Source organism: Martes martes, assembly GCF_963455335.1.
Source record: "Martes martes genome assembly, chromosome: 4".
Lineage (NCBI taxonomy): Eukaryota > Metazoa > Chordata > Mammalia > Carnivora > Mustelidae > Martes > Martes martes.
The window spans coordinates 129,116,298-129,142,523 of NC_137891.1; the positions used below are offsets into that span (position 1 = coordinate 129,116,298).

At 35.0% G+C, this 26,226-nt stretch overlaps 1 protein-coding gene across 1 annotated transcript in view; it reads right to left on the bottom strand.

The window, feature by feature from the left end:
• The window catches only part of MSH4 (mutS homolog 4), a gene marked incomplete at both ends in the record, with an annotated part of 98,651 nt that overhangs the window by 63,125 nt on the left and 9,300 nt on the right, over positions 1–26,226 (bottom strand). Inside the window, 6 exons of the mRNA XM_080801809.1 lie at positions 3,388–3,455; positions 11,677–11,849; positions 17,446–17,619; positions 18,629–18,744; positions 22,474–22,584; positions 24,368–24,528. Of these exons, the coding sequence (XP_080657935.1) occupies positions 3,388–3,455; positions 11,677–11,849; positions 17,446–17,619; positions 18,629–18,744; positions 22,474–22,584; positions 24,368–24,528 (803 nt within the window). The remainder of the gene's footprint in view (positions 1–3,387; positions 3,456–11,676; positions 11,850–17,445; positions 17,620–18,628; positions 18,745–22,473; positions 22,585–24,367; positions 24,529–26,226) is intronic.

The following is a 26,226-nucleotide window of genomic DNA, read 5'->3' on the forward strand; positions in this document are numbered from 1 at the left end:
ATGACTAAGCTAACTAACTGGAATTTAAATAAAAACTTGAAAAAGAAAAAAAAAATGAATGATGGAGGAGGAAATGGTTTTGAACTTTATGTAAGCAAATTAATAGTACATACAGAGTGTCCACTAAAAAAAACAAAACAAAACAAAAAAGAACTTCCAAGAGAAATAGACACATCCACAATTATAGTTGGAGTTGTCAGCACCCTCTTTCAATAACTAATAGAACAAATAGACAAAAAAATACAATAAAAATATAGAAGACTTAAAGAGGGGAGCCTGGATGGCTCAGTCAGTTAAACGTCTGACTTGATTTTGGCTCTAAGTCATGATTTCAGGGTCATCAGATTGAGCCCCACAGTGGGCTCTGAGCTCAGCAGGAAGTCTGCTTGAGAGATGGGGGCTGCTGGATGGGTCAGCTGGTTAAGTGACCAACTCTTGATTTCAGCTCAGGTTATGGTCTTGGGTCATGGGATTGAGTCCCTCATAGGGCTCTGTGCTCAGTAGGAAGTCTGCTTCTCTCCCTTTCCAGCTCATGCACTCTCTTCTCTACTTCCCTCTCTAAACTAAATAAACAAATCTTTTTTAAAAAATTAAACAAATAAATAAATCTTAAAGGAACTAAAAGGACTCAAGAATATTATCAATCAACTTGAACTGACTGACATTCATGGAAAACTCCATCCAAAACCAGTAAAATATACATTGTTGTCAAGCATACATGGAATATTTCCAAGAAGGATCATATTCTGGGCCATAAAAACAAGAGTCAATAGAGTGCAAAGGATCCATATCAGACAACATACATCCTTGACCACAATGGAATTAAATTAGAGATCTGCAACAGAATTACATTTGGAAAATTCCAAATATTGGAGACTAAATAACACACTTCTAAATAACCCATGTTAAAGAAGAAATTAAAAAGGAAATTAGAAGGTATTTTAACTTTTTTGAATAAAAAACACAACATATCAAAAACTGTGAAATACTGGGGCACCTGGGTGGCTCAGTCAGTTAAGCATCTGCCTTTACCTCAGGTCATGATCCCAGGGTTCTGGGATAGAGCCCCACATCAGGCTCCCTGCTCAGTAGGGAGTCTGCTTCTCCCTCTCCCCCTGCTTGTGCTCTATCTCTTTCACTTTCTCAGTCCCTCTCAAATAAATAAAATCTTTTTTAAAAATTGTGAAATATAGAGGCACCTGGGTGGCTCAGTGGGCTAAGCCTCTGCCTTCAGCTCAGGTCATGATCTCAGGGTCCTGAGATCGAGCCCCGAATCAGGCTCTCTGCTCAGCGGGAAGCCTGCTTCCCCCTCTCTCTCTGCCTGGCTCTCTTAAAAAAAAAAAATTGTGACATATAGCTAAAGCATTATTCAGAGGGAAATTTATCACACTAAATGACCATATTAGGAAAGAAAAAAGGTCTCGAATTGACCGTCTCAGCTTCTACCTTCAGAACCCTGAGAAAGAAGAGAAAATTGAGCACAGAGTAAGCAGAAGAAAGAAAAAGAGAGAGAAAAATAAACCATAAAACAGCATAAAACAGACTCTTAACTATAGAGAACTGAGGATTTCTGTAGGGGAGGTTGATGGGGGATGGGTTAAATGGTGATGGGGATTAAGGACTGCACTTGTGATGAGCACCAGGTGTTGAATAGAAGTGCTGAATCATTATATTGCACATCTGAAACTAATATTACACTGTACATTAACAACTGGAATTGAAATAAAAACTTGGAAGAAAACAAGCAAACAAATAAATATTCGCTCAATAAAAAAAAAAAAGACTGATAAAAGCAGAAATCCATGAAATGGAGAAAAAGGAAAAAAGACAAAATCAATTAAATCAAAAATTGGTTTCTTTTTTTTCTTTTTTAAGGATTTTATTTATTTATTTGACAGAGAGAGAGGGAGATCACAAGTAGGCAGAGAGGCAGGAAGAGAGAGAGGAGGAGGAAGCAGGCCCTCTGCTGAGCAGAGAGCCTGATGTGGGGCTCGATCCCAGGACCCTGAGATCATGACCCGAGCTGAAGGCAGAGGCTTAACCCACTAAACCACCCAGGTACCCCTCAAAAACTGGTCTCTTGAAAACACCAAAAAAATTGATAACCTCTAGCCAGAATGACTAAGAAAAAAAAGAGAGAACAAACATTCAATTACCAACATCAAGAATAAGAGAGGTGTATCAGTGCAGACTGTACAAATATAAAAGGATAGTAAAGAGGTCATTATAAAAATGTAATGTCAATAAATTCAACAAGTTGGGTGAAATGACAAATTCTTTGAAAGACACCTACCAAACCAAAGCTCATTCAACAAGAAACAGGTAATCTGAATAGTATCATATCTGTCAATAAGTGGAATTTATAGTCAAAAACCTTCCTAGAAAGAAAATCTCAAGTTGTAATGGCTTCGTTTGTGAATTTTACCAAACATTTAAGGTAGAAATAATACCAGTTCCACACAAACTTAGTAGGAAGTTAAAGAGGATGGAATACTTTGAAACTCATGTTACGAACATAACTAATTTTGTTCCAGACATCAGTTGTTTTTGGCTACTTCTTACATGTATATATTGAATTGTATATATGTGTGTGTGTGTGTGTGTGTGTGTGTGTGTGTATATATATATATACTTCTTAGATGTATATAAGGTATTTCAATTATTTAAGAAAACTTCTAGTTCTGTGCCTATCCAACAGCCAAAGCTTTTCCATCCATTGGATGGTGTTTTTATTATAAATGAACCTCAAGAGTGTTATCTCTACAATAAGGAAACACTTCTGAAACAAATTAGTTAGATTTCAATGGATTTCCAGAGTAACAAATTTCAATTCACCTTAAAGAGAAGAATAAAAACCACCTATCACTTTCTTCATAGGATGTGCCCATAAGCACTATTTAATTTTGAAAAATATCCAAAGACATTGTTTCATCTTAAAGTTTAACCATATTTGAAGGCTAATCAAACGTCACATAATATTCACTTTTAAGAAGCACCCATAATCTTTGGATCTAACATAATTTTTATCTAGTTATTTATGAAGCAAATACTGTAAGTATTTTATAAGTTATTTTATATATAAGTATTTTATAAGTTTTATAAGTATAATACTATAAGTATTATATAAGTTTTAAAAAGATTACAAACTTTTTAAATAAATATTTGATTAATGAAAATATGCCAATTCCTCAACTAGGAAACTTTTTTTTTTTTCCTATAACATAAGAATAGGAAATTCGGGAAAAAAACGTTTCCTTTAAAAGGCATAAAAATGCTCCAGATATTAACAATGAAATACTCTTCCAAAATATTTTTATATATTCCAAATGTTATATCACATTAAGACAAATTATATAAAGTATAATAATATAACACATATATACATACCGTGTCTTGCTTTGGAATTTGGACTAAAACAGAAAGAAGTTGCTCTGTATCAAGAAATCTTGATATAACTGAAACAAATAAAAAACATGTGCATTTAAACATTGTGTTACAGTTCAAAATATAAACTATGTAAAATATTATCCTCAAAAAATAAAACAGAACAGTTCTACCTATAAACTTTTATCTGTTTTAATAGTCTTTATCTGGGACGCCTGAGTGGCTCAGTTGGTTAAGCGGCTGCCTTCGGCTCAGGTCATGATCCCAGCGTTCTGGGATCGAGTCCCACATCGGGCTCCTTGCTCTGCAGGGAGCCTGCTTCTTCCTCTGCCACTCAGCCTGTGCTCACTCTCTCTCTCTCTCTCTGAGAACTAAATAAATAAAATCTTTAAAAAAATAAAAAACAAATAAAAATAAAATAGTCTTTATCTATCTTATATATGTCAAGAATAAAACAATAAATTATAATGGTCTTTTCTTAATTTTATTAGTTATAAGCTGTCTTCAAAAATCTGACACTGCTGATCATCTTTTCCTTCTAAAAACTATACTTCTCTGGCCTTTAGATGTTATTATAATTTTCTTCCCACCTTTTTGATTTGTAACTTTTCTTCATGATACTTAAGATTAATTTAAAAACCCAGTTCAACCACTAACCATGTAACCTACCAGAATTTACTTATCTTCTCTGAACTTTGGCTGTGTTCATTTTTGAAATGTGGATAGTAACATCTACCTCCCAGGGTTGTTGTGAGGAATAAGTTGGATAATATGTGTAAAGTACCTGGCACACACTAGAGCTCAAAACTGTTCTATTGTTCTTCTCAACTCATTTTCTAGCTTAAAGTATTCTATAAAAACAAATTCATAGATAACTGTAATCTACTCCTTTTAAGTATCTCCAGTTTTTTCTGATCTTGCCATTTAACAGAACTTTTAAGGATGAACTTATTTCCTCATACTGAAAATACAGTAAGCTATACTAATTTTCTCTTAATAACTCATTATTATTATCATCACTGAAGTGTATGACCTCAAAGTTTTGTATAGACTTAACTGATACTTCCACAAAATGGATCCAATCTCCTACTTTTTTTGTTTTTTTGTTTTTCAACCTGCTACTTTTAAAAAATCCACAAAGACAAAAATTTTATGTCACTTTCTTCCTGTTCAAATGCCAAGTATCTTGTGGTATTTTTCAGTTTGCCTACCTCTAGAACTCTGTCCTTTTCTAAGTTGCTGCTTCTACAGTAATTAGCTATGTTAAAAGAATGTTTAAAAAATCACAGTAAATAGACTGAGTATACTAATATTATACTGTTCAGTAAGACATAATACTATTACGACATTTTACATGTGATTCCACTAACCAGACTCTCGTAAGCCCTCATATAGATTGGCCTCTCTCTTTTTTGGTCTCTTCTTCTTCACCTCCCTAAGTCTATCATAACAACCAGAATAATGTTTCTAAAATAAGGGTTTGATCACATTATTCTCCTGATTTAATATCATCAGCTCCCTATTGCATACAGGATAAAATCCCAAATTTCTTACCATTATATAAAAGCCCTTCGCAAGCTAGCCCCAGTCCTCATTTTCTGCCAGGCTTCAAGTCATAAGTAACTACTGGCCATGCCTTGAATACAACAAGCTCTTTCATATCAATATTAAATACGATGGCAGAAGCTTATGTTCAGTCTATCTTCCCCACCTTCCCAGAAAAAAAATGTTCCCTAGAAAGTAATGACTGCTCAAGATCACAGCCAATGGCAACATATCAGATATTTATCCCAGCCACTACATCCAAAAAAACATTGTTGTTGCCCTATGTGCATCAGCATACCTTGCACAGGCAGGTTCCCTTTGTTTTGAATATCATTTCTAGGATTCTCCTATTGTCAAAATCCTACCCATTCCCTAATATAGAACTGAAATATTATCTGTGCACACAGCTGGCTCAGTCGGGAGAGCACGTGACTCTTTGATCTTGGGGTCACAAGTTCAAGCCCCATATTGAGTGTAGAGATTACATAAATAATAAATAAATGTTAAAAAAAAAGAACTGAAATATTATTTACGGATCCTGTATTCTGCCTTTTTCCCAGTTCACTTCTTTGTGTTCCCATAAAATACTCAATTATTATTGCACTGATAGCACTGTATCATAATTATTTATTTAGAATTCTGTTCTCTAACAGGAGTGTAAGATCCTTGAGGACAGAAGCTTATAGCTTAATCTTCCTCATCTTTTTGTCACTAATACCTATAGAATGCCTACAATAAAGTCAGTACTAGGTTGTTGAGGTTTTTTGTTGTTGTTCTTGTTAAAGATTTATTTATTCCAGAGAGACAGAATGCATAGAAGCAGGGGAAAAGGCAGAGGGAGAGGGTGAGAGAGAGAAGCAGACTCCCCACCGAGTATCAAGCCCAACATGGGGCTCCATCTCACAACCCATGAGATCATGACCTGAGCCAAAACTAAGAGTCAGACGCTTAAACTGATTGACCCACCCAGGTGCTCCTAGGTTGTTGTTTTAATGAGATTCAGATTCTCCTATTTTAATAAGCTATAAAAATTACGCTCCCACCTTGCTCTGTTCCTGCTCCCCTACTTCATTACATGTTGAGATAAATTATAAACTGTCAAGATATAGAAAACATACAAGTGTTTAACATTTGTAGAGGCAAATTTAAAACTGTCAGTTAAAAGAAATTATAAAATATATCAAAATTAAAGTTTCAAAGAAAATTCAAGTTTTTCATTAATATCACACCCTATAAAACATAACCCTGGGAACAATAAAATACAATTTTCAAGAGGTTCAACAACAAATCAATAGTTTAACAAATATGAATACCCGTTATATCCTAGCCTTGTACAGGAATTCTCCAACAAAGCATGCACTTACAATCCAGTAAGATAAGTGGCATAGCAAGGCACTACAGGAAACATGTAGAAAAGGTACCTAACACAAACTTGGGGAGTCAGAGAGGCTTCTCACATGAGTGACATCTAAGCTGGAATGGTAAAGGATGAACTGTCGTTAGTTAAGGAGTGCTTGGGAGGAGGCGTCACAGGGAAGGAAGAAGAAAGAGTCTAGGCAAATGTACAGACTAAAGACTAAGACTAAAAACATGAGAGAATCTGCTCAAGTAACTGAAAGAAGTTTAATTCTATTAAAAGGCAGAATGGAAAGTGAGGAGTAGCAAGACATGCTGTGGGAGATGACAAGGAAAGAGTCATAGAGAAGAGTCTGGATTTTATCCTAAAAGTAATGAAAAGAAATTTAAGAATTTTATGCAAGTGTTTATGTGGTAGCCCCCAAAGATATCTACGTCTTAATTCCTGGAATGTGCAAATATGTTACCCGATAAAAGAAACTTTGAAGATGGAATTAAGTTAAGCATCTTGAAATGGAGAGACTATTCTGGATTATTTGTTGGTTCCCTAAGTAATCACAAGAGTCCTTTGAGGAGGGTTGTAGGAGGATCAGTGACAAAGAGAGGATACAAGGACAAAAGCAGAGGTCAGAAAGTAGAAAAGATACTATGCTGCTGGCTTTGAAGATGGAAGAAGGCCCATGAGCCATCAACTGATCTACACGGACTCCAGAAACTGGAAAAGGCAAGAAATAGATTTGTCCATAGAGCCTCCAGAAGGAATGTGGACTGCTAACATACTGATTTTTCCCAGTAAAACTGATTTCTGACTTCCAGAACCTAAGATAATAAATTCATGGTGTTTTAAACCACTAAATTTGTGGTAATTTGTTATATTAACAATAAGAAATAAATACAGAGTGATATTCTCAGAATTATATTTTCAAAAGATCATTCAGGCTGCAGTATAGAGAAGACACCATAAAAAGAAAGACTGGAGGAGGGAGATCAAATAGGAAGTTATTGCAATAAATCAAAATATAGATAAATTTTTCCCAGCCCAGCAGCACTGGGGATAAAAGCAATGCATTCAAAGAGATATACATATAGTCTCACTCACTTGTGGAGCATAAGGAATAACACGGAGGACATTGGGAGATGGAGCGGAGAAGTGAGTTGGGGGAAATTGGGAGGGTGAGACAAACCATGAGAGACTGTGGACTCTGAGAAACAAACTGAGGATTTTGGAGGGGAGGGGGGTAGGGGGTTGGGTGAGCCTAGTGGTGGGTATTAAAGAGGGCACATATTGCATGGAGCACTGGGTGTGATGCATAAATAATAAATGCTGGAACACTGAAAAGAAATAAAATAAAATAAAATGGAGGAAAAAAGAGATATACAGAAAGAACTTTGCAGAATTTGATGACTGATTTCAGGGAAGAGAAGTGTTAAGAATGACTTCCGGGGCGGGGGGGTAGCTCAGTTGGTTTAGTGCCTGCCTTTGGCTCAGGTCATGATCTCAGGGTCCTAGGACTGAACCCTGAGTTGGGCTCCCTGCTCATCTGGGAGCCTGCTTCTCCCTTTCCTTCCACCTGCCACTCCCCCTGCTTGTGCTATCTCCGTCAAATAAATAAAATCTTTTTTAAAAATTAAAAAAAAAAAAAAAAGAAGGACTTCCAGGTATGTGGCTTGATAAAGAGGCTGGATGTAGAGCTCTTCACTGAAATCGGGAAGACTGACTCAGAAGGGAAGATAGTACAGTTTGGGTTCACGGAATTTGAAATGATAGAGGAACATCTAATAAGTGCCCAGTAGGCAATAAGACAGATGGGGCTAAAGGTCTGTAGAGATACGTGGGTATGAGATACAGATTAGGAAGTCATGAATATGTGAGTGATAATTATAAAACCAGGAAGGTAAGTCATATTTGAATACACAGGGTAAAAAAACAACCTAAGACAAATCTTTTTTTTTTTTAAGATTTTATTTATTTATTTGACAGAGAGAGAGAGATCACAAGTAGGTAGAGAGGCAGGCAGAGAGAGAGGGGGAAGCAGGCTCCCTGCTGAGCAGAGAGCCCGATGCGGGGCTTGATCCCAGGACCCTGAGATCATGACCTGAGCCAAAGGCAGAGGCCCAACCCACTGAGCCACCCAGGCACCCCCTAAGACGAATCTTTGAAGAGGCTTAGCATTTAGGGAATAAGCAAAGGAATAGAAATCTATAAAGACGACGCAGGGAGAAAAGAAAAGGCTCATAAGTCTTTCCCTTTTCCATTTGAAAGAAAGGACTCTAATGTTTTTACTCTGTTACCTGATCAATGACGGAGCTTTCTGAGGACATTCCAAGACAGTAAGTATACAGTCCTGAGGTCTATTTGGAAATCCCTATAGATAAGTTTGAGGGAGATAACCAGTTGGTTCTGACTGGATATTAACATAAACTTTTTTTAAAAATTATATTCAATTAGCCAACATATAGTACCTCATTAATTTTTGATGTAGTATTCAACAGTTCGTTAGCTGTGTGTAACACCCATTGCTCATCACAACACGTGCCCTCCTTAACACCCATCACCCTGTTACCCTATTCCTCCAACCCCCTCTCCCTTCTGTTTGTTTCCCAGAGTCCAGAGTTTCTCATGGTTTGTCTCCCTCTCTGATTTCTTCCCATTTAGTTTTCCCTCCCTTCCCCTATGGTCCTCTGTGCTATTCCTTAAGTTCCACATATGAGTAAAACCATATGATAATTGTCTTTCTCTCCTTAGAGATAATATCCTCCAGTTCCATCCATGTCAATGTAAATGGTAAGTATTCATCCTTTCTGATGGCTTAATAATGTTCTATTGTATATATGAACCACATCTTTATTCATTCATCTGTTGAAGGACATTGGCTCCTTCCACAGTTGGGCTATTGTGGACACTGCTGCTGTGAACACTGAGGTGCATGTGCCCCTTCTTTTCACTACATCTGTATCTTTGGGGTAAATACCTAGTAATGCAATTGTTGGGTCATAGGGTAGCTCTACTGTTAACATCTTGAGGAACCTCCACACGATTTTCCCAGAGTGGCTGTACCAGCTTGCATTCTCACTAAGACTATAAGATGGTTCCCCTTTCTCCACATCCTCGCTAATATTTGTTGTTTCCTGTCATGTAAACTTTTTTTTAAAAAATGAGTTTCAGAGCTAAAAAGGAAGGAAACTCCAAAGAAGTAGGAAGAAAATCAGGAGACTGTATAATTGCAAAAACAAAGAAAGGCAGTAATTCAATAAAAAGAGATATTTAGCAGTATCATGTAAGTTGGAGCTCAAATAAGAGAACTAATATGTGTCCATTAAATTTAACAATGAATCTTTAGGTGACTGTCTTAGGCTGAGTTCTTCAGAAGGAGATCCTGACATGAGGGTTGATGTGCAAGTGATTTATCAAGAATGTGCTTCCAGGGGTATCTGGGTGGCTCAGTCGGTTGAATGTCCAACTCTTAATCTCAGCTCAGGTCTTGATCTCAGGGTCATAAGTGCAAGTGAAAAAAGGGGAAAAAAAGAATGTGTTTCCAAATTTAAGAAACAAAATAGATGAACATACGGGAGGGGGGAGAAAAGAGAGAGGGGAACCAATACTAAGAGATTCTTTTTAAGATTTTATTTATTTATTTATCTGAGAGAGAGAGAGAAAGAGAGAGAGCACGCGTACAGGCATGGGGTGGGGAACAGCAGAGGGAGAGGGAGAAGCAAGGAGTGATGAGCAGGGAGCATGACCCAGGGCTCTATCCCAGGACCCTGAGATCATGACTTGAGCCAAGAAAGACATTTAACCGACTGACCCACCCAGGCACCCAAGAGATTCTTAACAACAGAGAAAAACTGAAGGTTGATAGAGGGAGGTGGGTATGGTCTAGATGGGTGATGAGTATTAAAGAGGGCACTTGTGATGAGTACTGGGTATTGTATGTAAGTGATGAATCACTGAATTCTACTTCTGAAATCAATATTGCGCTGTATGTTACTAAAATTAAATTTTTTTTTTAAATGCTTCCAAGAGAAAATGGGAGAAGAGAGAAGGATGGGGAAGGGAAAAAAAAGTCAAGCAGAAGTATAATTTCAGGCAAAGTCCTATGGAAGATAACTTCAACTGATCCTATAGAAGAATTGTGGATTTAAGGGCTGCAAGGCTCTTTTGGCATGCTTCTTGAAAGCAAAATGCTAATAGTCTGGGGGCAGGATTCCAAAGAGACTCCAAGTGTGGGCCAGGAGAAACAAAAGCCACACAGAGCAAGAAAAGGGGTACACAGAAAGGTAAAAAGACAAGAGGATCTTGACAAAGAACCAGTAACATTTGCTACAGTAACCTTGACTAAAGGAATCTCACAGAGTGAGCACAGAAACAGTACATTGAAATATTGTGAAAAGAAGATAGTGACTGCAGAAAATCTGTCTTTCGACAAGTTTACCTATGAATTGGGAGAACAGAGAAATAAGGTGGTAGCTGGAGAAGGTAAAGTCCAGTGAGTTTTTTTTTTTGTTTTTTTTTTTGTTTTTTTACAAAGATAGGAAAGACAGGAGGAAGAGAGGAAAAATATTAAAGATATGGGAGACAAATGAGTACAAAGACAGTATCCAGAACATAGGTGGAGCAATTAACTACAAGCAGGAGAAGGGCAACTGCATATTTGGTCGCAGAAAGTTTAAAAAGCTAATTATTGTTGGAGTTTGACTGATATTACATAATTAAATAACTTCATATTTTAGGCATTTATGTATTACATGGAATGCCAGGTATAGGTCGGCCAAAAAGATGTTGCTATGAACAAGAAAAGGAATATGGTTAAAAATGTCTTCTTTGTGGGGTGCCTGGCTGGCTTAGTCCTCCAGAGGTGCATGCAACTCTTGATTTCAGGGTTGTGAGTTTGAGCCCCATGATCGGTATAGAGATTACTAGAAAACAAACTTTAAAAAAAATGGCCTCTTTGTAGCTTGCTCAATGCCTCCTAGATTTTCATGTACCAGAATACCAGGTGGAATGGTTGGGAAAGTAGAGGTATGAAAGATAGATCAAACTGCTAGGAACCAGGAATTGAACTAGGAGCAGTGCATATCTACTGTCCTTCTACCTACAGATTTAAGAAGAGAGTTGTATTGCCATGCAAGTGAACAAATCGCCATGTGCCAAAGGCGACTCTCTTACCTGATGTTATGGGGGTTGAACTGTGTCCCCCAAAAAGATATTTTGAAGTCCCAAGTCCTGGTATCTAAAAGTGATCTTTTTTGGAAATTAGATCTTCGCAGATGTAATCAAGTTAAGATAATGTTATTAGGCTGAGCCTTAATCCAAAATGACTAGTATTCTTATAAAAAGACAATGTATTTTTTAATAATTCATATTCATAAAATTAGGTGATATTCATTTACCTGATTGAAGTCCAAAAAAGAGTTCCTCATCTTGAAGTAGTTCTTGAACACAATCTAATCTCATGTTAATGGTTTCAATATCAACTAGAGGTTCTAATATGTTAGAACGAAGTCTTCTACTTCCTCCAGGAGTCTTAGTATAATTTAGGACACCAAAGAGTGTGTGATTATTCCTTTGAAAACACAAATAAGGAAATTTCATCAAGTATAAAAAATAAAATCCAAAGAAGTTACCATTTAACTTTTTTTTTTAAGATTTTATTTATTTGACAGAGATCACAAGTAGGCAGAGAGGCAGGCAGAGAGAGAGAGAGAGAGAGAGGGAAGCAAGCTCCCTGCTGAGCAGAGAGCCCCATATGGGCCTTGATCCAAGGACCCTGACATCATAACTTGAGCCAAAGGCAGAGGCTTAACCCACTGAGCCACCCAGGCACCCCGACCATTTAACTTTCTAAATAATCCTTTAATCTACAGTAGTGATTCTCAAACATTATAATGTGCATACAAATCACACAGGGAATTCTAAGTCTGAGATGAGGCCTAAGAATATGTATTTCGAATAAGCTCCCAAGTATGCTATCAATGGACAATGCTTTAATTAACAAAGGGTAGACAATATCTTTTTGTATTAAATGATTTTTTTCATAGATCAGCTAGAATATTCAGACTAATATAAAATGTTGTAGTCCATGGCATTCCATCAATAATAGCAAGATATCAGTAATGTATCCTTTATAGGGGCAAAGAGCTTTCACACTGAAAAAAATAAATATTTAATATAGTCACTTTGTTCTAATTGAAGAAGTTAGAGAATTACAAACAAAGAGAAAGAAAATAATTTCAGGTACAGAAAGTGTTAAACAAACAAACAGAACAGGACTGCATAGAGCATGACTAGGAGGGTTCTTTAGTTAAGCTGGTTGAGAGAGACCTATATGTACATTTGGTAGTTGAGTTCAAAAGGTATCCATGCAAAGATGATGATGGGATGCAAATGATGTTGACAACAATGTTGAGAGTAGGTAACATATTGAACACTAAGTATGTGCCAGGCAATAATCCAGGCACTTTACATTTATTAATTTATTTAATTCTAATAACCACAGTGTGAAGCTAATGTTATATTTAACCACATTTTATAAGGAACTGAAGTGCAAAGAAATTAACTAACTTGTCCAAGGTTTCCTCATAATTAAATAACAAGAAAAGAGTTAGTAGTTAAAAGGGGCCAAATGGGGGCACCTGTGTGGCTCAGTGGGTTAAGCCTCTGCCTTCGGCTCAGGTCATGATCTCAGGGTCCTGGGATTGAGCCCCGCATTGGGCTCTCTGCTCAGCAGGGAGCCTGCTTCCCCCTCTCTCTCTGCCTGCCTCTTGCCTACTTGTGATTTCTCTATCAAATAAATAAATAAAATTTTTTTAAAAGAGGGGGGCAAGTAGAACAGTAATTTAAGCCCAGGAAGGCTTTTTGGATCTAGAACCAGAAAGAAGATCAAGGTTGGTGGACTTTGCAAGTGAAAGGAAATGGAGGAAGATGAAGAAGCTGATAGAGGCCTGGACACAGAAGTCCTTGTAGGGCATGGTAAAGAGTCTGGACTCTATTCTACATGTAATGGAGCCACTGGAAGATTTTCAGCTGCAGAGTTCCAACATCTGATTTCTAGTTTAAAAGGATCACAGTCTGCCCACTGGATCAAGAAAAGACTAAGTGTAGGAGGGTAAAAAGAAGGCAAAGAAACAAGTTAGGGGCTATTATAGTAGTCCAGGCTAAAATGATGGAGGTAATGGTTAGGGTTGTAGCCTTGGAAATGGTAAGATGTGATCCAGAATTGGTATGTATTCCAAAGGTTGAGTCAAGGGGATTTACTAGTGGACTGAATATGGGTTGCGAGAGGGTAGAAAACAAGAATAACTCTTAACTTAGTCATCAGACTAGCAGATTTTTGGTATTTCAATTTTTTTAAAGTAAACTTTTAGGGCTCGAACACACAGCCTTGAAACCAAGAGTCATATGCTCTACCAACTGAGCCAGCCAGGTGCCCTGGTATATCAATTTTTTTTTTTTAAAGATTTTATTTATTTGTTTGAGAGAGAGAGAATGAGACAGAGAGAGAGCATGAGATGGGAGAGGGTCAGAGGGAGAAGTGGACTCCCAGCTGAGTAGGAAGCTCGATCCCAGGACTTCAGGATCATGACCTGAGCTGAAGGCAGTTGCTTAACCAACTGAGCCATCCAGGGGCCCCTGGTATATCAATTTAAACAAATTTTTAGAAAACTACTCCAATCAAGTCCTGCTCAGGGGTGGGGGTGGGGTCATCACAGGCATTCACTTTTTGAGAACTGGACATCTACAGGAACTAAGGAAGTGAGCAACATACCCAAACCTGCCACTTGCTATAGAAATCAAAGGGTGAAACTGCTCTGAACAGGTAGGTGACAAGTCTACAGGAGTGTTAGAGCTATTCAGATAGTTCAGCAGGTCGAATATCCATCTTTTAACCTGATATTCTTTGGTTCAAATCTGCGAAAAGACTTCTCAATTTTCACTTTCAACAATAATATGAACTCTTAGAGGTCAAAGATCCTATCATGTAATATATAGCAGGAACTCAAGCAATGCTTAACAATGATAATAATAAATAATGATGAACTATGAAATGAGGAAAAGTTATAAAACACTTTGTGGTAATTATCAGCCTTGGTTGCTGACTCTCTATCTTAATCTATGTTATTATAACATAGAAAGTAAATGCCAAGAGTAATTTTTCCAGATAATATTATTTTAATTCTTTTTAAGTAGGAAGAAGAAAAGAATATTATTCACTAAACTGAAAAGGAATAAAGCTACAATTAAATATAAATTACAGCTGTAATTTTAGACCATCATTATTCAATGGAACTGCAAAGAAACTGAGGCCACTATACTGATGCATAACTAAAAGCATTATATACAGTAATAATCTTACTAAAATAGTATCAACAGCACCTAGATAGATTTAAACTGCTCTTGATGATTACAGTATAAGTGATTAACAAAATTAGACAGCTTTTGTTTCTAAGTTTGCAACAGCAAATAATGTCTGGCAATTCCACATAATGGCAAAGTAAAGCCAAGATAAGAATACACAAAGTAACAAGAGATATTGAAACAACTATGGCTCTAAATTTGCACGGAGCACCTTAAGGTTTCAATTCTCTAAAATGCTTGTTATTCCCTTCAATATTCTTAATACTAAAAATCATAATCACTTTATCCCTTTCATTGATGTCTAATGTTATATTTAATTACCAGAAGCTGATTATTTATTCCAAGCTTACTTACTCTGAAGTTGCACTTTACCAATAAATAATACTAAATAGCTTTAGTTTCCTTGCACATATCATACTGTTATAATGAAAATCATGGGGTGCATGGGTGGCTCAGTGGGTTAAGCCTCTGCTTTTGGCTCAGGTCATGGTCTCAGGGTCCTGGGATCGAGCCCCACATCAGGGTCTCTGCTCAGCAGGGATCCTGCTTTCCCCTCTATCTCTGCCTGCCTCTGCCTACTTGTGATCTCTCTCTCTGTCAAATAAATAAATAAAATCTGGAAGAAAAAAAAAAAAAAAGAAAAGAAAGTCATGCCTTCAGGATGCCTGGGTGCATTTGTCGGTTATGTGTCTGCCTTCAGTTCAGGTCATGAGCTCAGAATCCCTGGATCGAGCCCCATGTTGGGCTCCCTGCTCAGCAAGGAATGTGCTGCTCCCTCTGCCTCTCCCCTCACCCCCCAACCCCCGGGCTCCTGCTTGTGCTCTCTCTCTCTCTCTCTCTCACACTCACTCTCCCTCTCTAGTGAATAAATAAAATCTTTAAAAAAAAAAAAAAAGGAAAGAAAATCATGCTTTTAAGACTTAACTTTTCACTTTTTCTACTTCATCTGGATGACTTTTTATATTTCAAAACTTACCTCAGGTATTATCTCCTCTAGAAAGCCTTTCCTAATTACTTCCTTTTTACCCTTAACCCTCTCTTTGCTATGATCCCATCATTTTTATGCAAATTTTATCACCATACTTAGTACACGTTAATAATACTGTCTTTGTGTTTCCTCCTCTAGACTGTAATTCCTCAAGGAGAAAAATCATAGCTCATTAATTCTTTGTCCCAAACTGACCCCTTATTAATGCATTTCTGCCTGATCATCACCATGTTGATTATTTTCTATTAACGTGTTAATTCTACTTTAAGTAACCCACTATGAAATCTACAAACACTGTGTGTGTGCATGCGTGTGTGTGTCTGTGTGTGCGCGCGCCTCTCCCTATCTCTTTATCTCTTGTGCCCACCATCAATATTCCTGGTGCTCTAACTAAAGTTAATAAGAAACCAATAAAACCAGCAATCTAGTCATACCATAGACCAAGTTGATTCAACTATTTTTACCTTCTCAAATAATTACATAGCCCCTTAAATTTCCTGGACTTGATGCTTTTAAAGATGCTTATTCTAATTTTGTGGTAATCTAGATACAATATCTTCTTTTTATTGTGGTAAAACACACATAACATAAATTTTACCTTTTTAATCATTTTAAGCACATAATTCAGTGTTGTTAGATACACCCACAATATTGTACAACCACTGCCACTGCCCATTTCCAGAACTTTTTCATCATCCCAAGCAGAAACTCTGAATCCACCAAACGGTAACAACTCACTCCCTACTCTTCCAAGTTTGTGATCATTTTTGTCTACTTTGTCTCTATGAATTTGCCTAGTCTAGATATCTAAGTGGAATTAAAAAATATTTTTCCTTTTGTGTTTGGTTTATTTCACTTAGTACAATGTTTTCAAGGCTCATACATCTTGTGGCATCTATCAGAATTTCACTCATTTTTTTTTAAGATTTTATTTATTCATTTGAGAGAGAAAGTCCAAACAGGGGGAACAGAGGGAGAAGAAGCAGACTCCCTGCTGAGCAGAGAGCCCAACACAGGGCTCGATCCCAGGACCCTGAAATCATGACCTGAGCTGAAGGCAGTAACTTAACAGACTGAGTCACCCAGGTGCCCCTGGAATTCCATTCATTTTTAAGGCTGAATGATATTCCATTGTACATCATGTATATACCTTATTTTGTTTATCTAGTCAGTCATTCATTGATGGACATTTGGTTTATTTCCACCTTTTGGCTACTGTGAATAATGCTGCTATGAACACTTGTATGCAAGTATCTCTTTGAGTCTCTGCTTTCAATTCTTTTCAGTATATACACCTAGAAGTGGAATGATGAATCATATGGTAATTCTATGCTTAACTTCTTTGATGAGTCACCATTCTGTTTCCAAAAATGACTGTACCATTTTACATTCTCATGATAAATGTACCAGGGTTCCAATTTCTCCACATCTTTGCCAATAGTTATTTTCTACTTACTTGATAATAACCATCTTAATGAGTGTGAAGTAGTTAATTGTAGTTTTGATTTGCATTTCCATAATGACTGTGCTTATTGGCCATTTGTATATCTTCTTTGCAGAAAAGTCCATTCAAGTCTTTGCCTATTTTGAAATGGACTGTTTGTTTTTTGTTGTTTCATACAAATATCTTTTTAAAATTTGACTTTTGTGAAACATCTAAGCAGTTCAGCAACAATGGTACAATAATTAAAGGTATGTTTATTCACTATTTCTACATCAAACAACTTAAAGAAATGTAAAGTAACTATTCATAGAAAAACAGGACATAATAAAATATACTGATACATTTTGTAAGAAAAAAATTAGATGATCTTACCTACAGTCTTGATTATTAATTAGTAATTCAAGGTTTTGGGCTGATGATGAATCTATCATGGCTGTCTGTTCACTACCCTGGAAACAAATCTTCAGTGATTTTGGTGCATAAACTGAATTTTGAATAAATTCAACATATTTTAATAAAGCTGCAACAGCTGCAAGGCAGTAATACCTGAAAGGTGACCAATGAAACATCACTATAAATCTTTAGAATAAATAAAAAGTATTGCTAGAAAAGAAAACATTTATTTCACCTCATTATTAGGAAAATTATAAATATTTGCATAGCACTGCTTAAATTCAAAGGGAAAACACACACTCAGTGCTCTTTACTTTTGAAAACTTGCTAAATAACCTCTAAACCATAAAAGTTCATAGAACAGACAATTTTCTGAAGTCTGACACTTAAGAATGCCAATAAATCACATGTTGGCAAACAATATTCAGTGGTAGTATGTGTCAATACACCATTCTAAGAATTCAAATAATGTTGAAAAGGTCTGACAGAGTTAGGAGGTTCCTATGTATAGAAAAGTATGTTAGGATCTTGGTGAGCTTAGTCACTAGTACAACCTAACTCAAAGAAAGTATCTATTTAGTATGTTCTAAAAAATATCCTTTCCAGGATGCCTGGGTGGCTCAGCCTGTTAAGCATCTGCCTTTGGCTCAGGTCATGATCTCAGGGTCCTGGCATGGAGCCCAATGCGGGGCTCCCTGCTCAGCCAGGAGCCTGCTTCTCTCTCCCCATCCACCCGCTGCTGCCCCTGTTTATGCTCACTCTCTCTCTCTGTCAAATAAATAAATAAAATCTTAAAAAAACATATCCTTTTTGAAAATATCATTCCAGGTCCTAGCTGAATCTCTTAGGAGTACATGCATGAAATAACAGGACTACAGCTCTGTACCTCACATTTCTAGGTTACCATGGCTACTTGAGTAAAGTGAGCAGCAACCACAACAGCAATAGATTATGACCAATTTGGAAAAATTCTATATAAATTAAGTTAGCAAAATATGCCTTGTATATAAATTTTGTTAACTATTTTACTATTTCAGTAATTACTGACTATGTATTATAAACCAGGCACTTTTCTAGGGATACAGCAGAGAACAAAATAGACAAAAGACCTTGTCCTCATGGAACTCACTCTATAGATTACTTTCCTTAAATGATAACTTACTTGGATTGAACCTCCATTAGGACAGTGCTGAATTCTGTTATGCATAACTGTTCAATGTACTCTAGTCCTTTTGCTTCATTGAAATATTTCCTTTGGATAGTAGTAAAATTAACATTCTGAAAAAAAGTTTTAATTCCAAAATAAATTTTAAGTTTCATGCAGTTGCCCAAAACTGCTTTCTTAAACACATGCAGGCAGGTACATGTGTAGGTGGCTTCATATCGTATAAAGTTTCTTTTTTATTATTTATTATTTTCCAAAGTTAAACAGAATATTTGCTTAATGATTTAAGAAAAAGAGAATGATTATCTGTTTTGCTAAGTGAATTATGGCAGTCTATAGCTCTTATTAGACCATAGTCACATGATATTTATTTGGATGTGGTAGATACAATAATAAAAAATAAACACGAGAGTCTCTGCCTTCTACTAATTTTATTCTACAGCTCCACCACCACCCAGGTTATATATTTGGTGTTACATATTCCATCATAATTGAGGTAGAGCAGATCTTTATAATGTATTAGCTGCAGAGGAAGAAAACATCAATTCCAGCTACCAAATCTATAAGATGCTATATACATGAGGTAAATTTATTTAGAAGAAAAAGAGATAATGGAACTTTTTTAAAGGAGTAGGGGGAAAAAGCATGAAGTTATAGAATAAAAGGTTTACCTACTCTGAATAAAAATAATACATAAGAAAAATAATATAGTAGCAATGAACTATGAAAGAGCTATAAGACAGCAAAAAAAAAAACAACTCATGAGGAGGCAGGGAATTTATTATGCACCAAGAGTGTTTAAGTTATCTCAGTCAATCTTCACAATAATTCCATAATGTAAGTCTTGTTTTAACTACAATTTTCTTACAAGTAAAATTCTAAAAAGTCAAGTAGTTTTTCTAACATCATACATTTGATATGTGCCAGAGTTGAGACTTGAATTTAGACTTCTCTGGCTACAAAGTCCTTCCATTTCATAGTGATTCTCTTTTAATGAAGGTTTTTTTTTATTGTAAGTGTGGTAATAATGATAATAATATTAGTTTTTTCCTTCTGCTTATAATACTTTTAATCCAAATACTTCTATGGCTCTGTCTCTTACTTGCTTTAGGACTTTGCCCAAATGTAACCTTAATCAATGAGGTCATCTCACTAATTACATTATATAAAATACCAGTTCTCTAGGAGGTAGATTATTGTCCCTATTTTACTAACAAAAAAAACTTAAGTAACTTGCACAAGATCACTTAGAGTCAAGATTCTGAAACGAGCAGTCTGATTCCTCTATTCTTAAGCACTATGCCATACTGCCCTACATCTCAAGTGTAGTGAATATGTGCTATTTTTGCCTTTGAAGGACTCATCTATTTTACACTCCATGTGGTTTTCGTAACTGTCGATTACAGAGCTGTGTCCCATAGAAAACAAATGACCAGGGATTAATCAATCATAGTGCTTCTACCCTGAGAAATAGTGATTAGTCTAACATGTAGGAATATGAACAAAGCAGGGCCCATTGGGGGTCCTTCCCTGGAATTTATATATGGAAACTGGAAGGAAGAATACATTTTTCTCTGAATTGGATAAGATGATATCATATCAATCTGTAGCCATCATAATTATCTTAAGCTTCACAGAAATAACCTACCTACAATTAAAAAAAAAAAAAAAGAAGTGGTGGGAATGAGTAAGGTAAGATTTATCCAACAATTTGGCTTCTCAGTTACATAAGCCAATACATTTCTGGGGTTTTTTTTTGTTTGTTTGTTTGCTTTCTTTCTTTCTTTCTTTTTTTTTTTTTTTTTAACTTAAGCTAGTTTAAGTTGAATTACTGTTACAACCCAAGACTTAAAATGCTTAAGCAAAGCAAAATAACAAAAGTTGAAACAGTATACATAAATAAAGGTAATGAAAAGAAGTTTGAAGTAATGAATAAAAGAGGTAACAGATAAAGAGACCTGTATCATAGAAATAAGAGATTGACAATAGGGGTCATTTTTAGCAATAAGTCAAAGACAGCTGAACCACACAGGATCTCTAAGAGCACAACAAGAAATCTTATATAATTGCAAATGCTGAATATATTAAGAACAATAAAGAACTCATTGGATTCTAAATCTCAGATTGATACCAAATGTGTTAAAGTTAAGGCTACCAACATAAAAAAGTATAGTATATTCTGAAAATAAGTTGCACTCCTCAGGTGGTTATTCCAACTGCCATGCTGCCTACTTGGTCTGGAACTACAGCCCCCATTGCCCAAAACATTTGCTAGAGGAAAGAAGCAAACTGCATGTTTGAAAAGCTCTCACTTGCAGAGAGAACATTCATTAGATAAAGTTCCAGAACACTTAACCTGCCACAGTCCCACATACGGAGGCTTAGAATAGTAGGTTGACTGTAAAGAACACATGGTACCAGGGGAAGCTAAGACAATTCTGTAATACAAATCAAATTCCCTAAAAAAAAAAAAAAAAGTACTTGCTGATAGTGCTATCTCCTAGAACAAAAATTTCAATTTCAACTAGTCTGGTAGCACAATATCTAGTTTCCACACAGCTATACCTAAGGAAATCTGTTTTTGCTAAGAGTCTGCCTCCTGTATAGTCTGAGAAGCCTCCTTATTAGTGCTAACAGTTTCCCTTTTAAGGTAGATCGAGGGTGCCAAATCAAGTAAGTGGAAGCCCTGTCATTTTTATTTTATGTACTAATTGTTCTTTAGCTTCAGACTTGTGTTTAGTGAGTACTTTAGGATAAATATATAATTGTTCAAATTATTCTAACAATTTTAAATATCTATGCCCCTAACATGGGAGCAGCCAACTATATAAACCAATTAATAACAAAATCAAAGAAACATCAACAATAATACAATAATAGTAGGGGACTTTAACACTCCCCTCACTGAAATGGACAGATCATCCAAGCAAAAGATCAACAAGGAAATAAAGGCCTTAAATGACACACTGGACCAGATGGACATCACAGATATATTCAGGACATTTCATCCCAAAGCAACAGAATACACATTCTTTTCTAGTGCATATGGAACATTCTCCAGAATAGATCACATCCAGAATAGATCAGGTCTCAACTGGTATCAAAAGATTGGGTTCATTCCCTGCATATTTTCAGACCATAATGCTCTGAAGCTAGAACTCAATCACAAGAGGAAAGTTGGAAAGAACACAAATACATGGAGACTAAACAGCATCCTTCTAAAGAATGAATGGGTCAACCAGGAAATTAAAGAAGAACTGAAAAAATTCATGGAAACAAATGATAATGAAAACACAACGGTTCAAAATCTGTGGGACACAGCAAAGGCAGTCCTGAGAGGAAAATATATAGCCATACAAGCCTTTCTCAAGAAACAAGAAAGGTCTCAAATACACAACCTAACCCTACACCTAAAGGAGCCGGAGAAAAAACAAGAAAGAAAGCCTAAACCCAGCAGGAAAAGAGAAATAATAAAGATCAGAGCAGAAATCAATGAAGTAGAAACTAAAAAAACAATAGAACAAATCAATGAAACTAGGAGCTGGTTCTTTGAAAGAATTAATAAGATTGATAAACCCCTGGCCAGACTTATCAAAAAGAAAAGAGAAAGGACCCAAATAAATAAAATCATGAATGAAAGAGGAGAGATCACAACTAACATCAAAGAAATACAAACAATTTTAAGAACATACTATGAGCAACTCTATGCCAACAAATTTGACAATCTGAAAGAAATGGATGCATTCCTAGAGACAAATTATTGTTCTCCAGAAAGCTAATATAGAATGGATTTTAAATAAGGTAAGATTTGAATGTTATTATAGAGAATGAAAATCACTTACCTTGAAATTTTCTGTGATCAGAGTAAACAACTTAGTTGAATTCCCCACAACACAAGCAGTATTTGACATTATTATTTCCAAAGGTGATAAAATTTTGAGTTTAGTGATTACCTAAAATCATTTGAATAAATAATTCCTTCAATGTAAGCTTAGGATTCTCCAAAACCAAACAAGCGGCATATTTTTCTGAGAGATAAGTACTTAAAATTAACTCACAGATACACAAAATTACAATGGTTCTAATTATATATGTCAGTTAAAATATATTTCTAATAGTGATATATTAAACATATATTCTATATGTATATATATCTCGTATATATATCTCATATAAATAAAATATCATAAACATAGGCTATATTTTACCTCACAATAATTTGTAACAGCTCTAAGCTCAAAAATTAATTTGAACTTATCAGATATATATTCCTAAAATAAGATGTTTTAAAATAAATTCTTCTATTTGGTATTTTATCCATCTCCATAAAAAACATAAACACATTCAAAAGTGTAACTACGGTGATTCAGTCAATATGACCACACTGATAAAGCTTAGAAGTTGAACAGTATAGAAACACAGATGAGAAACTCATATTTTACAACTTATTCTTTTCACAATACAGGTGCATTTCTTGGAACTATCCCAGACACAGAAATTCTTTTTTTTTTTTTTAAGATTTTATTTATTTATCTGAGAGAGAGAGAGAGAGAGAGAGAGAGTGAACACGAGTGAGGGAGAAGAGCAGAAGGAGAAAGAGAAGCAGACTCCCCACGGAGCAAGGAGCCCATGTGGGTCTCGATCCCAGGGTCCCGGGATCATGACCTGAGGCCAAAGGCAGATGCTTAAACTGAGCCACCCAGCACCCCAGACACAGAAATTCTTTTTTTTTTTTTTTTTAAAGATTTTATTTATTTATTTGACAGAGAGAGATCACAAGTAGGCAGAGAGGCAGGCAGAGAGGCAGGCAGAGAGAGAGGGAAGCAGGCTCCCCGTTGAGCAGAGAGCCCCATGCGGGACTCGATCCCAGGACCCTGAGATCACGACCTGAGCTGAAGGCAGCGGCTTAACCCGCTGAGCCACCCAGGCGCCCCAGACACAGAAATTCTTAGTCAATCTCCCAAACATTTGTTTTTAAAAAAGCTTTTCCTATGTTTTCTTAAATTGCATAAAAATGTGAAATACCCAGAGATAAAGTTACACGCAGTACTAGTATCATGTAGTTTGATAGCTATGTTAAAAAATTAATTATTAGGTAGGAAAAGGAAACCAATGTACTGAGAAACCATAAAGAAGAATTAGGAAAAGGAAAAAAAAAAACAATAAAATGCTAAAAATAACATAGCATATACATATTTAATAATAGAAATTGGGTCAAATAACTTTTTAGAGTATAGAGATTAGAAGCAGATTACTTCTACCTGGTAAGTGACAGAAATTTCCATGACAACAGGCTAGTGGCCCAAATTAATGATAAAGTGATAGGAAGTGAAAGGAAGAAGAGGCTAAATTATGACTGGCCTATAAGACCAGTTTCCCTGAACTCTGGAAAATAAAATTCAAATACTGTTCAGTGGAAACAACCCTTTGGCAATAGCATTATTAATATATAATCTTTGGAATGAGTGCAGGAACTATTAACTTGAAGAGGTTAATTTTAGAAATTAACAGTAATTTGAAACATTCATATAACAGCAAAGCACATTATTTTTAGGACAAAATACATTCAAAAATTAAAATCAGATGTAAAACAATTTTAATTCAGAGTAGCCTACATTAGTGCAATTGTAAATAACTTTTATTCCATGAAAAAGTAAACTAATTAGGAAAGCAGGGACTTGAAAATCTACATAGTGCTCACTAGGTCAACCATTTTCTAAGAGTATACATACTTACCTTTGCATATGTTGTATTGTCTGCAAACTGAGATAATATAATTTGTGGGCTTTTTAAATCAATACTTGCCATTCCTATTTCACCTCTGGCAAGTCCTCTACCTTCTACAACAGCTGCAACAACTGATGGGGAGTTTGTTGAAACTGCAGATGACGACGGAGCTGTTAAGTTTTTTTTAAAAGAAATGTATAAACATTAGTAACAGTGTGTTCTCATTCTTACTTTTTTTTTTATTATGTTCACTTAGCCAACATATAGTACATCATTTGTTTCTAACATAGTTTTCAACAATTCATTAGTCACATATAACACCCAGTGCTCATAACAAGGTGCCCTCCTTAATACCCATCACCCTGTTACCCCATCCCCCCAACCCCTCTCCCTTCTGTAACCCTCAGTTCGTTTCCCAGAGTCCAGAGTCTCTCATGGTTTGTCTCCCTCTCTGATTTCTTCCCATTCAGTTTTCCTTCCCTTCCCGTGGTCCTCCGCAATTGATCTCATTCTTTTTAATAAGATCTCAAGCATCAAGTTCAGGACATGGCTCTTAATATCCAAGGAAATAACCCTTTTTTCCTCATCAGGAAACAACTTTTCATATCCAGACCAAATAACAATATTAATTCTCAAAGTATTCTGCCAAAACTTAACTTCAAAATTAGAAGTAACTTATACATTGTCCTATTTTGCATTTTATTGGAATGGAGTTATGAAGGAAAACTGAATTTGGGATGAGAAAACCTAGATTATTTATCCTACTCTAGGATCTAAAAGCTATATGAATTTGAGCAAATTACTTCATAATAAATAATCAAAAATCACAAAATATAATAACTGCCCTAACTCAAGAACTGGTATGAAAGGATCAAATGGGATTATATATATGAATGCATTTTATAAAGAATAAAATATTATAGGGATACTTGGGTGGCTCAGTGGGTTAAGCGTCTGCCTTCAGCTCAGGTCATGATTCCAGGGTTCTGGGATACAGCCCTACACTTGGCTCCCTGCTCTGCGGGGAACCTGTTTCTTCCTTTTCCTCTGTCTCTCATATTAAATAAATAAAATCTTGAAAAAAAAAAGAATAAAGTATTATGTAACTATAAATTCCAATTATATGTAACTATGTGTGTAATGTTTTATCATATATTATTATACTTTATTATATATTATATTATTATAGATCATATATAATTTATTTTTATTATAGATTTATAATATATACTTTATTATATATTATACTTTATTATACATTATATATTTTATTATATACTATTTTATTATATATTTTATATTATACTTTATTATAATATTATATACTTTATTATATATTATATACTTTATTTATACTTTATTATATATTATATATAACTATGTGTATTATATATTTATTATATATTATACTTTATTATATATTATATTATATATATTTATATAATTTATTTTATTATATATTACATATAATTTATTATATATACTTTATTATATATTATATTTTATATACTTTATTATATATTATATATTTTATTATATATTTATTATATATTATTATACTTTATTATTACTTTATATTTTATTTTATATTACATATTATTATATATTATATATACTTTATTATATATTATATAATATTCATTATACTTTATTATATATTATATAATATTTTATTATATATTATATTATTTTATATTTTATTATATATTATATATTTTATATATTTTACTTTATTATATATTATATTTTAATACTTTATTTATTATACTTAATTATATACTTTATTATATATTATATATAATTTATACTTTATTATACTTTATTTATTTTATATATATATAATTTATTATATATTATACTTTATTATA